At 43.2% G+C, this 16,142-nt stretch overlaps 1 protein-coding gene across 1 annotated transcript in view; it reads right to left on the bottom strand.

Moving 5' to 3' along the window:
• Nucleotides 1-741: 741 nt before the first annotated feature.
• The window catches only part of PPWD1 (peptidylprolyl isomerase domain and WD repeat containing 1), a 387,705-nt gene continuing 372,304 nt past the window's right edge, over nucleotides 742-16,142 (bottom strand). Inside the window, exon 11 of the mRNA XM_078675153.1 lies at nucleotides 742-1,102. Within this exon, the coding sequence (XP_078531279.1) occupies nucleotides 959-1,102 (144 nt within the window). The 3' untranslated portion in view covers nucleotides 742-958. The remainder of the gene's footprint in view (nucleotides 1,103-16,142) is intronic.

The following is a 16,142-nucleotide window of genomic DNA, read 5'->3' as shown; positions in this document are numbered from 1 at the left end:
GTGGCAAGGAGTTGGAAAATCTGGGAAAGGAAGGGATCGCCAGGTTTACAAGCTAATAGAAGTTTTAAGGAGTCATTGAGAGAAACCGGAAGAAATTCGGTCAGAACCTCGGAATTATCTGAATAGGCTTCATGCTTGGGTGAGGTCGGGTTGGAAGGGAAGGTGTCATAGATGGAATGGATTTGGTCTTGGAAAAAAAATCAGATAACCCAGCACAGAGGGAGGCTGTAGGTTGTACTCTACTAACAAGCGCAGCAGGATTAGTAAAGTCTTGAACAATTTAAAAAAAAAAATTCGATGAATTTTCTGCTAGTTTGAACTTGTGGGCGAAGTCATCCTTTACGGTGCTGCATTTAAGCTTGTGGAAGTTTTTTTTAGAAAGTGAACCTTCATACCTGGATGACATTTAAGGAGTGCTTCAGTTCCTAGGGTGTCACTTCGGTGGTGGGGTTAAACATTGGCTCATTATATATCGTGATGTTGCCACTGCCTTTTGCCAAATAGCCTCTATGAAGATGTGGCACATACAGACAAGATAGTTTATTATTTGGGAATTGGTTGATATTACATTTTGACAACCGTGGGGCCTAACAAGTACTCTCTGGTTGGGGAATTTGGGGATTGCTGCTATAAGAAGCAGACCCACGGGGAACTATTATCTTCCTTCTCCTATACGAATAGTGCCAGAAACATAAATGTTGACTATACTGGATTGAAGACTTAATAAACGCATTACATCCATTTACAGGTTTAAAGTTTTATTTCTTAATTTACAAATTATTGAACAAAATCACTTGATAGTTGCATGGCATGAACAACAGAAGACTTGGTGTAATAGTTGGTGCTGTCCTGTGGCTTTCCTGAGCAGAGAGCGTAAATGAAAAACACATAAAAAACTTTATAATGGATCTAAAATTCAACATTAAAGATTTATCAAAATTTATAAAATTTTCTTTAATTATTTCACAGTGATACTAATTATGCTAATGTCTTCGTATGGTTTGTCAGTTTTGGGGTTGACTTTCACATTGGAGATCCGCTGAACGACTTCCATCCCTTTCGTCACTCGCCCAAACACTGTATGTTTGTTGTCTAGCCATGGCTATTTAATGAAAAAGAAAAGGAAAAAGGAAAGCAATGTTACAATTTAAAAATCTTGATTCAAATTAAATTTTTAAAACAACTAAATGCAAGGGTGACGGCCTAAATTTATATGAGAGAATTAAAAGACTGCTTGCTTTAACTCCACAGCAATCACTGGTTGACTAATTTGCATTCAAAACATTTGAACCTTTTTACATTTTAGAATCATCTCCGTGTACTTATGGTGCATGTTTCGCTAGGAAGAGTGCTTTGTAAGTACTGAAATCTCTCACTGACCAATTCTGGAAGTGTAGGCCGACTTCTCAAACCAGGGTATTATGGGCAGTTGTGATAAATGGTGTTAGGGGCTACTCGTTGAAAAACAAACTTATTGTTTCATATCAACTCTCTCCAGGTTTCAAAGAGTAACCAACAGAGCTACACTAACCTATTGCTTGAGGCGTTCAAATGTTTCTACAACATCTAAGAGCATGGAAGGCTAAGGAAAGCAAAACAAGAGGATCTGAACAAGCAAATAGACGGAGGGGAAATTCAAAGATACAATAGCACATGGTCAAACCATTATGCAGAGACTTCATGAATGAGTTAGGCCCTCAACAGCACTACACCATCCCCACAAGGTTTATAACAGGATCCCAGAAACATCAGGCCATCACACATGCAGATTAAGTCCCACTGTCACAAGTGTCTTAGTCTTATGCTGCTGACATGGGTATGGACCAAAGTAATGGAGCAATGGTAAAAGTAGGATTCCACTACTTGCATGTTTCACATCTAAAAACCCTGTTAACCATCTTAATGGCAATTCAGCTATCAGTGTAAGCTATGTAAAAAGATAACTTCCTCTTATGGTGTGTGTATGTTCTTATTTTGTACCATGTTTTGACAGCAGTTTGTAACTGGATTTTGGAGAAGCCAAAACAATAAACAGTGGGAGGAATGAAGAGGAAACATGCGTGTGAATACAGTGCAGTAGAAGAGACGAATACAAGATACATGCAACTCCACCACATGATGCCAGGTATTGATGTTTTCCTATAGTGGCAAGATCTTTTTTAAAAAAATGCCACTCTGTTCTAATCAAAGTCAATAACTTGGAAGCTTTCCAAGAAATTACTGATGTTGCTACAAAGAGGCTTGATAAAGCCACTTCTACAGACGTAGAGCTGTGAAGGCGGCCTGAAACTCTCCAAACAAAGCAAACAGCTAGAACCATCATTCCTCTACAACCTGCTCTACCAGATTCGGTCAGGGGTACTTTTCTGAATCCCTACTTTGCTACCTCTGTGAAGAAGGATTCAATTTCAGAATACACTCAATTCCTATAGTAAAACCTACCTACATATTCCCTGGTACTACAAGCAACCAGTAGTAGTACTATGCACAAGGGTCTACATGCCTAGTGCCCAGGCATGCTCCAGGGAAAGAAATCAGAAGAATGTACTCTCCAGAAAAGAAGGCATTCCAAACATCAGCTTTCAAAGTGAGTGCCACTCCTGTACTCTACTGGATGAACCTGCTTTATGGGATTTTAAGGGACAAACATGGAGTTCTTGTCAAAAGCAAAATGAAGGATTCTTAGGAAATGTGGAAGTGGGGCATAGCATAAGCTAACGTGATTGGCACATCTAGAGAGACTCGGAATATGTCAATGTGACAGCTTTGAAATAAAACTAATTTCCTGGGCACATCTCACCGCGTTATCTCCTGATGAGGAGCAAAAGATCCTCGATCTTCATTTGTAGGCTCTGCTCTTTGACACGTGGAAACAAAAAAAAATGCTAGAAGTTAAGACCCATGACAAAGGATTTTTCTAAGGATCAGATTAAGGAGTATTGAAGTGGCAAGCAACATGTTCATTATTCCTACTGCCGAAGACTGTTGCACGAGCAACACCACCACTTATCAGAAGCTAAAACCATCATCCTCTGGCTTGGCAGAAGATTATGAGTAACGGGCATGCACTAAATATTGTGCAATTTAAAATCTATACTTTTTAGGAGTGCTCATAGGCAGCCTGAGATGGCCAATTTTTCAATGACATACTTGGGAGAACCAAATTTGATAATGATTAATTATTTGTGGTTAACACAAACTAGTTTGAAGATGCTTCTAGTTTCAATTGTGAGCCATTTAGGGTCACTAGTATACACAAAATGTGGTCAAAACGTCTTGTACGCGAGACCAACCTGGCTACTTGCTGCATGCAGAACCACTTTTTAAGGGGCAACTTGGATTTTGAGAAGTCCAGTGAATAGCGAGTTGCTAAAGATTGTATCACTGCTTCGAGGTCCTCCTCAGTGTTGTATCTCATTTCTTTCATCAACCTCAGCTGAATCTGGAAGCTTTTCAGCTGTGCATTGAGAGCTTGAAGGTTTAGATTACTGTGAAACCCAGGGATTATGGTCTTTTGACTGTTGAGATTTAGCCAGGCTTGAAGAGCAATTTTAATGCTGGATGGGATTATAGGAAGGAATTGTGTTTTTACCAGGTTGAGCCTTCAGATTGTGGTAGACCTCCACGACTGAAGGACAACTATTGAGGATGATTGGCCAATATCTTCCACCAAAGAGATTCCCAAACAGAGAAAAAGCTGAAAAATAGAATTAGATACTAACTTTTATCAGGAAAGAGCTCAGGTTGCATGTAAAGGTTAAAAAGGGTATACGGGAGGATGGAGCATTGTACCTCCTTGCTGGAGGTGAAAGGGCGATGACAGAGCTTTTATTTTTGTTGGCTTCTATTTTGCAGATACAAGTAGAACCAAGTGAATATTGAGTCTTATTACCATTCTTGCTGCAACTATTTTAAGGAGGGTGGGATGGTTAAAGTCAATCACTGCTAACAGGTCAATCAGTATGAGAAGACAGAATGCCTTCATTCAGAAAGCATTGTCCTCTATCTGAAGTGTGTCTGCTTCTATTCGTACAAAATCACACCTACTGGATTGCACCAAAAAGTGTGAATAGTTTTCCTCTACTTCCTCCTAATCAAGACCACTCTAAGAATTCTGGCATTCTCTATACCTGAAGACTGCAAACAAGCATGTATAAAGACGCTCAGGATGTTAGTATTTTGCAAAAGCTTCCTTTACCTACAACACCAAGACTGAATATGTGCAAAAGACCCTAAAGATGGCTATTTGCGGGTAATCTTATGCACAAGAAGCACACAGTTCCCAAGATTCAGAAGTAGAAACAAACATTACCAATGCAGAGTGATTTTCTTCAATTTGAAACCAGCTCCATAATCCTCTAAAAATACATGGCTGTCACTGTAGTTTCTTCTGAGCAAGATGATATTTGCTTACCCCCAACTTGCATATTCGCTTCTCAAAGCACTCTCTCACCAAAAAGAGTTTGACGATTTAAAAGTGACAAAAGCTCTTTAACAGATTAAGGGTCACCATGTCAATGCAGACAACTGAACTTGTTTCACCACCCAATGGGTTCAACATTTAGGAGCGGTGATAAGTTGCACATGATCTCCCCAGGAATATCTGGAGGATTATTAACGCTAGAAATCGGGACTAAAACTGGATGAGCTCGACCAGAGTGCAGTGTATGGTCTGGTGCTGTCAAAAGATTATTCTGCGAAGGTGGCATACTATCAATCACCCAGAGAACAACTGTAGCAATATCATTTTTGGAGTTTTGAGATACCCATGAGAGGAAAAGTAACTTACTTGCAATTCCCATTATACATTGTGGACATTTCCTCTAAATTCATAAACAATGTAATATCTTCCATCAAGAGTATTTTTAAAGTAACATGATATCAAAGAAAGCATTTTTAACTGGTGAACATGACTAAAGGACAACACTTGCACGTTTTAAAATAATCCAGTCAACCAAATTTGATACATAAAGGGACATCTGACTGATAACACCACTGTGCTTTTAAAATAAAAAGAAAGTAAATGTTGCCCTCACACTTAAAACTGAAAAACAATCCAACCCGGAGCCTGCCACTTTAACACAGTGTGAACTGTGTTATGTTAACATGCTGAGCAGTCAGTGAGGCAGCAGCTTTTTAAAAGTTTAAACAAGAAACTTAATCAAAATAGGATGCTTTAACAAGGACGGCTATTTGAGACCTCTCAGAATTCTGAGGGAATAGCCATGATAGAGAAATTATGAGCACTGTTTTCTCCCCAAAAGCAGATGAGGCACTGAGGAACACGCAATGGAATGGTGGCAAAGAATGCATTTATTATGGCCTACATTATATAGAAATGTGTTTGGGAGCGGTATGTTACTACCTCACATTTAATACCAATCAATTAGTGGTAGTGATTGATAGGAACTTTACGTTTTCTGGGATATAAAGGTCACAGAGGTAAACTATTGGGACATGGTATGTGGTTGGGGAACTGAATGACAGGATGGTTATACTTCCCAAGGACATTGAAACAAACTTCCGCTGTTACAGGATGGAAATGTAGGAACAATGCAAACATTGATTTTAGTTCAGTACAGCCCTTAAAGAGGAGTTCGGATAAGAGCCTTTTTTAAAGTAGGACATGATGGCAATAGCGAAACATGAAGACCTGCTATATCACGAAAGACTTAAATATTTTAAGCAAACCTAAGCTCATTTCAAATTATATTGGAATGAGTTCTACAAGTATTTACAGATGATTTAGAGAAATACTTTGGGGGAGGTGAGTGGGGAGGGATCGAGAGGGTGAATCTCACACAATTTACATATGGACGCAACAGTACTGATAGAGATAGTGAGTGATGGTCCCATCTGAAATGTATATAAAACCTTAATTAGCACACCTAATTGCCATGTATGTCTTAGGACTAAGTGGGAGATGGATTTAAAACTAATAGAATAGGAAGACTGGGGTAGCTCTTATGCATCTGTATTATACAGAGCATCTATTGTACTAAAATTGGGCTACTAGTTTGCTCTTACTGTTTGAGATTAAAGGGAGAAGAGGAGAAACTTGGGCACACGATAAGAGGGTACCGAAACATACAAAAGTACTGGGGTAATAATGCGGTAGGAGATCGATCAGAACCCAAAATTGGCAGCAGTAGGCATGATGGGGGACTACGATCTACATAAATACAATAACCCATTGCACAAAAAGACTTCTGGAGCAATGATGAGATTTTGCGTTGTGTGCGTCATCGCACTTAGTTGTGGAATCATGGAAAATGTGGTCCCAGTTTGTAGTTAACCACGGAATTAGGGTAAGAGGTCCTATTGTTAGCGTTATGCCCATAATGAGTTGTGTGTACGGGCTGGAATTTGGGACACTACACCTCTGGATGGGGTGTGTGAACAAGCAGTTGTTTATTTGAAGATGTTTACACTGCTCATACGTTCGCTAATGCGCACCTTCACTTTCCTCCCGGTCATTCCTACATACACGAGCTGGCATGAGCATTTAATCAAATAAATGACAATCAGTGTTGCAGTTAGTGTGCGATCTTTGCTCCCACTCATGATGCATGGCTAGGTGTATTTCCTTCGTATGCTCTGTGAACGCACACGCCACACAGGATCCACAAGGGTAGTGGCCAGTAACCTGTGGCTGTGTATACAGGACCGCTTCCTCTATTCAAAGGTTATTGAGGGCGTATAATGCCTCTTGTTTCTGAACTCATATTGATTGCAAGGACTGTGATTAGGAACCCTCATTCCCGCCTCGGTATATGGACGGCTGATGTGTGGTACCAGTTGGTGAGTGGTATCTAGGTCTATGTTGGTGTCAGTGCTCACTCATGTATAATGTTGGATTAAAAAAAAAAAAATCTTGATCTATACCGCAGGTCATATGTACAAAACTCAACTTGATTTCTGAACTGAACATTACTTATGTTTAATCAGACATGGTTTTTACTTATAGGGTTGGATCATATGTACAATGATTGCAGTGATGAGACACTGTCTCATCTGTTCCTGTGAAGTTGGTTCCAAAGCATGGAATAATTTAGCATCAATCGTTTTTTATTGCGTGGTAGCATGGTAGTAAAAACACAGCTTAGCTGCCTACATCGGGGTGCCGGCAGAGCGAAATTAGCTTAAATACACAGAGTTCAGGTCTACATTCCGGAGGGCGACCTCGCGATGAATTCAAGTGTGTGTTAAATATAAATGCTCCCAACTCAGATACAACTTTTAGGAAAACAAGGAAACAGCCCCACCTCCCAGCCCACCCCCCACACTCTCTCCGCATCAGTTCGCACCCGTCTAATCCGCTGCACTACAGCCATTAGAGCAATGGCCAATCATCCAGCAATTCGTTCTGTGGACACACCGGGTGGTTCTAAAGGTATGAGCTGTAGGATTTTCAGGTATTTCGAACACGTTACTTCTCTCATGTCTTTGGTGAGAATCTGTAAAAAGGGGGCCCATAGCTTCGCAAATTCTTTGCCTTTTCCTTCTACACCAGGCGACAAGCGTTCCATTGCTAAAAAGTGCCAAAGTCGATGGTTCCAATCTCGAGGGTCCGGGACTAAAGAAGACCCCCAGTGTGCTAAGAGCACCTGCAGCGCTGCAAATAATGCCATAGCGATCTGCTTGCCCCTCCAGGACTTCAGCGGGAAGAACCTAGGGTGGGGGAAGACCCAGTAGTGTATTCTCAGGAACCCGTGGCAATGTAATTTAAAATGCTGCATCAACATCATCAATGATTGCTGACCAATAGCGTCCCACCTTCGGACAATGCCAGAGCAAATGCACCAGTGTACCAATAAGACCATACCCCCGCCAGCAGAGGTCTGACTTGATCCTGTCCCAACACTTAATACGCACTGGAGTATAGTACCAGTAAGTAACCACCTTATATGCAGATTCTGCGCCTGCCGTATTGGGAGCAGTGTGATGTGCTCTGTATAAAATGTGTTCCCACTCTGTGTGATCAGGGCATCCCCAGTTCAGTCTTCCATCTGACTTGCGCCTTCGTGCGGTGCCTCTTTGGATGAGTAGAGATCATGGCGTAAAGTTCAGATATGAGCTTACGGTCATCTTTTTTACACACCAGCCACTTCTCGAAGGTTGTCAAGGGGCGAGACATGAGGGCGAAGTTCTCAGCCCGTGTAACCTAGTGTGCGACCTGGGAGTAATGGAAGGCATCGGAGGCTGGTAGGTCATAATCTTTACGCAACTGAGGAAAGGGGATCAAGCCTTCAACATCAAAAAGGGAACCCATTCTCTTGCAACCCTCCTCCCTCCAGCGATGGAAGATCGGGGACGCACATCCTGGCTGAAAGTTGGGATTATCCACGATGGGGGACATAGGAGAAGGGAATGTAGTCCAGCCTTTCGGGCCGGCTAGTCGGTCTCACACTGAGAGTCAGGGAAGTAACCGGAGAGGAGTACAGTCCAGACGCTCTGTGCTTGCGCAGGAACCACAGTTCGCGCCATATGTTCCATCCAGGAACATATGGATTGGTCCATGAAGTTTCAATGCTTGCTGGACATGGGCCTATTCCATTCCGTGATGTAACGGAAGCATGTCGCCTGGTAATAAGCGCTTACCAGTGGGAAGCCTAGCCCACCCTGCGCCTTTGAGGAGGTTATGTGCGCGAACGCGAGGCGTGGCTTCTTATTCTACCCCAGGAATTTATTAAGAAGACCTTTCAATTACCGCAGTGTGCCCGGCAGAGGAGTCAAAGTCAGCATTTGGAAGATGTACAGAATGCGTGGAAGCATCCATCATCTTCACCGCAGCCAGATTCACGTACAACGCCAACTTGAGACGCGACCAGGCAGCCAGCGCCTTGGTCGTTTGCTCCATCAGTATGGCGTATTTGAGAGAGACCGTTTTAGAGATGGACAAGGTCAGACGAATGCCCAAGTACGTAATGACCGCAGGAGCCCATTGAAATGCAAAGTCCTGCTGTAGGTCCTGCACCTTATTCACCTGAATCTGCGATTTTGTGAATTTGACCTTGAACCCTGCTATGTTCCCAAAAGTTCAGGGACCGTAACGTAAACCGAGGCCGAGTGAGTGAGAGGATGACCTCATCGGCATACATACTCATTTTATGTGTATCAGCTCCAAATTTAAGGCCCGTAATGTCAGGGTTTGACCTAATGCGTTGGGCAAAAGGCTTCATATAGAGCGCAAATAAAAGTGGGGATAGGGGACAGCCCCGACGCGTACCCCAGGCAATGGGGAAAGGGTTGATTTGCAACCATTAACCCGCATCGCAGCTGTGGGGGAGGCATATAAGCAACGAACCCAGCGGATGAAGTTATCCCCGAATCCGAATGCGCGCATCTCCGCGAACAAGTACTCCCAATCAACGCGATCAAAGGCCTTTTCCGCGTCAATCCAGAGCAGGAAGGCCTGAGTGCGCGAGCGGTGTATAAGATCAATGAGATGCAGTAGTCGCTTAGAATTATCCCCCCTTGCCACGTCGGTATAAAACCGGATTGATCCGGATCCACAATACCATCCGGGGACTAATGCGTGAAGCTAAGATGCCCGCAAACAACTTTGCATCAATTTTAAGAGCGAGATTGGTCAGTATGACCCACAATCACTGTGTTCTTTCCCGGGCTTTGGAATCATTTAGTCCAGAGATATGGGTTTTCAATCTGTAGACCCATCGTAGCTCACATTTCAGTAGGATCTTTGTCATGTCCCCATCTCCCCGGACCTTTTTTCTTAATTACTGTCCACCATAGGTCATTGTCTGTATGTTTTTTCTCAACGTAGTGTGCTGTTAATTTCGTAGCCGAAATGGACCTTCTGATTGTGCTCATATGTTCGCTTATGCGCACCTTCACTTTCCTCCCGGTCATTCCTACGTACATGAGTTGGCATGAGCATTTAATCAAATAAATGACTTTATCAGTGTTGCAGTTAGTGTGCGATCTTTGCTCCCACTCATGATGCATGCCTAGGTGTATTTCCTTCGTATGCTCTGTGAACGCACACGCCACACAGGATCCGCAAGGGTAGTGGTCCGTAACCTGTGGCTGGTTCCAAAGTGTACTTTGGTGTGATGTTTTCATTTTTTGAAGTCAAGTGTGTATAAGAGAGTCTCTAAGACTCCTATTTCTTTTGAAAGAAAACATTGTTTTTTTTAAATTCAGTTTGTTAGAGGTTAGGACCGACCATTTTTTATTTATGATGTTTTTAATATCATTAGATGATGCATTGAAAGTCGTCACACACATTAGTGTGTCAAGCTCCTTTTCTGGTGTGTTTGCAGTAGAGCCTCCCTAGGTGTATTACGGGATTGTTTTTTTGCTTTCTCTATGACCCTCTACGGTAGGATCGTTCCTCTCATTTCTTTGTCAGGATCTCTGCTTCCACTTTGTACTCGCTGAGGTCAGCACAGTTTCTGCGAATACGCAAACATTGGCCCACAGGTAGGTTCTCTCAGAGCGCGGGGTGAGCGCTGTTAAAGTGTAATAGACTGTTTTTATCTGTCAATTTTGTGTGCAGGGAGCCAACAACCCCCCCTCCCTCCCCTCCCCCCCATCTGTAGCACTAATTTTCACACCTAAGAAGGACACATGTTCTTGGTTGTGGGACATAGTCAATTTTAAGTGTGGATTAAGATGATTTAGCCAATCATGGAAGTCTCCCAGCATAGCAACATCTCCCTCCCACACTTCCAAGATATAGTCTATGTAGCACCACCACTTCTTTATATTGTTGGAGTAGGGGGTCCAGATGTACTCTTCCTCTAGTTGTCCCACATACAAACAGGCTATACTGGGCGCAAACGTGCTGCCCATCGATGTGCCATGGACTTGTAGATACAGTTGGTCCTCAATTCTAAAGAAATTCTCTTTGAGCGCAAGGCGCATCAATGTGATTATCCAGCTCACCGGGGCGTCCCAGGTCCAGTCTTCTTGATATAGACGTGTTTCAATTATCCGGATGCTCTCTTCCTGCGGGATACTGGTGTAAAGTGCTTCGATGTCCAAACACACCAGAATGTTATGCAAAGGATTGTGGGTGACATCTTGTAGAACATTAAGAAGGTCTTTTGTGTCTTGTATGGAAGACCTAATGCGCGTAACTAGAGGGAGGAGGAACCAGTCAGTGTATTTAGATAAGGGTTCCAGCAGAGATCCAATTCCAGATACGATGGGTCTTCCAGGTGGTGGGTTTTTGCCTTTGTGAATTTTTGGTATGGTATAAAAGACCGGTATTCTTGGGTCTTCACAGCTGAAAAAATTCATGTTTTTTTTTGTTTATCCACTCACGGTCCAGTGCTTCTGCAGTTATTGTATTTATAGTTTTCTGAGGCGCATTGTGGGGTCTCTGGTGAGCGGTTTATAATACCTGGTATCTGCCAATAGGTTCATACAGGCAGTTTGATAGGCCGTGGTACTTTGTATCACTGTGGCCCCACCTTTGTCCGCTGGTTTGATAGTGATATCTGTTCTAGTGCTCAGGTTTCTAAGGGCATCTTTTCTGCTCAAGTTGTCATACGTATCCCGTCTAGCGGGTAGTTCTTCAACCTCAGATAAGGATGCAGGACCCTGCCTTGCTGTTGCGACAGAAGATCCTTCTGAAGCGGCAGCTGTATCGGATGTCATAGGCTCATGGCCAGAAGTTCTGGGTCTCACACTCTCTTGGCCTAGTCCAGGAACACTAGGATGAAGTGTGCCTGGTCATCCCTGATGTTATTCACGACTTTAGGCAGAAGAGGTAGAGACAGGAAGACTTACAGAAGTTCCGAGCTTCATTCCAGGTGGAAGGAATCTCTGGGGAGAACCACCTTGGAAACTCTAATATTCAGAAGCTTTGACACAGCATGTTCTCTGCAGTGACAAAAAGATCAAGCCAGGTCTTTCCCTATTGCTGGCAAAACACCACTGAGCCACTTCAGGCTGTAATACCCATTTGAGATCTGATAGGCAACGCAGATTGAGTACAACCACCCTGGCATTTAAAGATCCCGCCAGACAGTGTACGAATAGGGAAATATCCTGACAACTCTGCCAATTGCAGAGGCATAGAGCCTCCTGGCACAGGAAACACGACCCATCCTGCTCTGCTTGTTGCAGTAAGAAATGGCAGTAGTGCTGTGCATGAGAACATGCACCCGTTCCTTGTTAATGACCAGGAGGGAGGCTTTTAGTGGCAAGCGCATCACAAGCGACTTCGGCAAATTTATGTGAGTAAGGTATCTGTCAGAGAACAGAGTCCTCTGATTCCCACTTCGCCCAGGAGGCCTCCCTAACTCAGCAACAATGTATCCGTCTCAACTGTCAGTTCTGGGTGGGGTAGGGAGAGGAGTCCCGCGACTGGTGCAACTGGGGGTCTAACAACCACTACTGCAGATGTTTTACAGGCTCCTTTGACACATTGAGGAAATTTAACCGTTTCCCTCGGTGCTGAGACCACTAATACTTCAGATCCCATTACAGAGCCTGCATAGGCCACCTGGCACGATCTACTAACAGGATGTAAGAGACCAAGAAGTCTAAGAGTAACACACACTGTGACCCAGATCACAGGTTGAAGCATTGGGATCTTAGCCCGATTGTCCTCGACTCATTGAGGTGGTGAGAAGGCTCGAAACACTGTATCCAGAATGGCTTAAAGAGGAGCCTCTGTGAAGGAATCCAATGTGACTTCAACACGTTGATCGAGAACACCAAAGATGTCGGGAGGTTTGCCATTGTCTAGAGGTAGACGTAGACTAGTATTCCCAACCTCTGAAGATGTGCAGCAACCAACACTTCTGTGAACATCTACTGAGCACTGGTGAGCCCAAAAGGGAGCACCGAGAACTGAAAGTGCTTGTGTTTCACTCAGAACTGCAGATGTTGTCTGTGGGACTGCAGGATGGGAATATGGAAATACGCATCTTACAAATCCAGTGTCACCAGGCAGTCACCTGGATCCAAGGTAGAGAGAGAATTTAGGTCAAGGTGAACATCCTGAACTTGTTCTTTTTGGAGGAAGAGGGTAAATGTCGACAAAAGGACAAAATTCTCTTCTGCACCAGGAAATAACAGTAGCAGCATCCAATTCTTATTACTAATACTAATACCAGCAACCTCTCAATGGCTTCCCTGTCCAAAAGAGCCTAAGCTTCCCACTTAAAAATGGACAATCACCCTTCTGGATGTTGCTGTGGTGTAGGTGGCATACGAGGAGGAATGAGCAGAATACAAAAGGGTGTATCCAACCTGGGCAATTTGAAGCATCCATCCAATGTGATACTTTGCCACATGTGAGAATAATAACTCATCCTGCCTCAGATGAGGCTGAAGAGATGGGTGCCATCAAATGGCATATCAATTAGTTATGCCTGTATGTTGTTGGAAAAGCCTATGGATCTTATCCATGTGTGCCACGAAGCATTCTATCCAACAATTGGTATTGTTGAGTCCCAATCTAATGACGTACTTCGCAATGCCCTGTCTAATCTGTATAATTTATGCCAAGTTTACATGCAACTCATCTGGGACCGCAGGCAAGACCTTGCTCTCAATGCCCCATAATGCATGAGAATAACTGTCTAAGAGACCACAAGAGTTAACTTATCAGTGGGTCCGGTCGGCAGAGGATAACATCCTTTCCCCGAAAGCCTCCAACAGTTTAGATTCTCTATCCAGAGGTGTAAACAGAAAAGAGTTAGGTTTTGGCCTGCTTGTGGAAGTTTACACCACAAGACTCTTGGCAGCAGGGTGCTGGAGAATTAAAGAGGAGTCCCTCAGAGCAGGTCTGTGCCACCTAGCAATCTGCCTGTTCACAAGCAGGCAAGATCCATGTCTTGTTCAAGTGCTCATTAAGGCAAAGTTTCCCAAACTGCGGGTGCAAGCATACTTTTGGTGGGTTGTGAAAGTTCAAGTAATAAATAAATAAAGATGCCTTTACATTCTGCTATTATCTTGTTGGGGTGTGTTCCATCACCAGCTGTACATTCTCAAAGGAGAAAACGTGGAGTAAACGCTTTGGGGCCTCAGACCCCTAGTCGGGTCTGCGGCCCAGCAGTGAAAGGTCTGTTGATCCTTGGTGTTGTGGAGGTCTCAATAGCGAGTCAGCAGTAGTATGTCATGTTCTGATCTAATCAGTGTTGGAGGAAAAAAGTTCGAATGGGCGTTTCGATCCTGGACCTCCAGTCGTCATGTCTGAACACAATGGAAGGAAAAAGCAATCTGAGGCACATGTGCAAAGCAGATATGAGGAAGAGTCACCATATAGCTCATGGCTCAAGAAAAACAAGTTGCAAATGTGCGAGCCTAGCACTAGATAGCAGGAGTATGCAGAGCATGTGCATCTACAGCAACACATACTACAAACAAGACTTTTCAATAATGCATTATTAGAACCAAAGATGTATTCCAGACTAAGCAGCTGTTATTCAACTACAAAGCTATTTGCACCCAGCCACCTCACTTTGTTCTAGGATCATAGTTTGAATAAGTGTTGTTAAAGACTTTGTAAATCGGTCATTCAAAAATCCTGACTGACTCCATGGTTATTACAACAGTATAGGAGAGCTTCCATAGTTAACATCAGTTTTCTAAGCAAAGAAGAAGGGGGCTAAGACCCAATGACGGTCCAGTGCCCAGGCTCCTACATCATTGATGTAACAAACTAGGAGGTACGGTTCGTATCGTGAAAGGAAGGTAAGGATGGACGCATGCTCACTGTGGCGCTAATCAGTCGCCACAGCGTGAGGCAAAGTGATGAAAATCTGCTGGTACATATGATTATGGGAAGTACATAGACATACTTGGGACACAGAACATAGACCCTTCGTGGGCATGTAGGGCATTACAGTGCTGGCCGTACCAGGAGCACCCCCAATGATGAAGTATGCCATCCCAAAGAGTAATCCCTAGGAACCCTTTCTATTCGTCCATCCTTACTTTCGTTTCCTGATAGGAACAGTACCCTCCTAGTTTGTTGTAACATAAGTTTTCTGTCACATAGTTGACAGCACAATTTGTAGCTTCCTCTTTTGTGTAAAAGTACATTGCTACAGTGAAATTTTCAGTAAAGTATAATACTGCAATGTTTATTTACTTGTCTGGATTTAAGAAAAAAAATAGTGAAAAGAAAATGTTGCATCCTACAGGCATGTTTTCTTGTAATAATCTGCTTACAAGTTCAAAATGTTTATTTAAAAAGTGTGTCCCAGGATCCTGCATGTGTGCAGAGCTAGTCAGAATCTTGCACACATATTATACCTTCTATGAGGGCAGAGAAGAGTCCAAGGGTACAGAGTTCATATTATATTTACCTTATATTTCCATCTGCACCCTTAGCATTATTTTCAACCTCTGTTGTGTGTCACCATACGGAGCCTTTCTGGCTCGATTGGTTCCTCCTCCCCTGATATACATTTCTCTGTTGATATCAAAGATAAATTGAGAAGCTACTGTGTTCAAATTACCGGGGCTGCTAAAATGTTTACTATATTCCCATCATCCTTGCCGGACACCTGATGAGTCAATTGTCAACTCAGCGAGGTCTCTTTCAAATTTCAGTCCAGGATGGCTGCCACATTTACCTGCAAATTCCTCTTTTCATGTCTCTGGGTGCTATGGAATGGCATGACCTAGATGATTAACCCTTGTATTTGATTACTGTGTGGCACTTCCATGGTTTCCATATACTTCCCCTGTCCTGTGCAGCATTCTCAACAAGCAACACTAATCCAAATCCCAGTTAAGCAGGAAATTGTGCTACCACACGCAACATGCAACGGACTACCCAAAATTGCAAAATCTGTTTACCAAAAACAGGTCTGATGGGCAAGGGGATTCAAGTGCATGCCCCTTTTCTGTCATGAATCTCTATAAGACACCATTCAACTTTTCTGAAAGTAAGATGTACTCATTCACAGGCATATTTACTGCATGTGTTTATATTTCAAGGACAAACTATATGGTTTAAAGCCATGTTTTTTTCCTGAGCGGGAGACCAGTGCTGATTTGGAAAGATCAACTTCCTTCAGGGCTGCTATTATGTGACTATTGTCAATAGCCCCAATCTCCTATGATTTACTCACTGGGAGGTTAATTAGCATGGTCATTCCATGCCCAGCCAGAGGGCCAATGCAATTTGGGCTTTTGCAAGTGAAGGAAGT

This window comes from Lissotriton helveticus, chromosome 2_1 (genome assembly GCF_964261635.1).
Source record: "Lissotriton helveticus chromosome 2_1, aLisHel1.1, whole genome shotgun sequence".
In the NCBI taxonomy this organism is placed as follows: domain Eukaryota; kingdom Metazoa; phylum Chordata; class Amphibia; order Caudata; family Salamandridae; genus Lissotriton; species Lissotriton helveticus.
The sequence above is the reverse complement of the archived record's forward strand: the minus strand, read 5'-3'. Positions and strand labels throughout refer to the sequence as shown.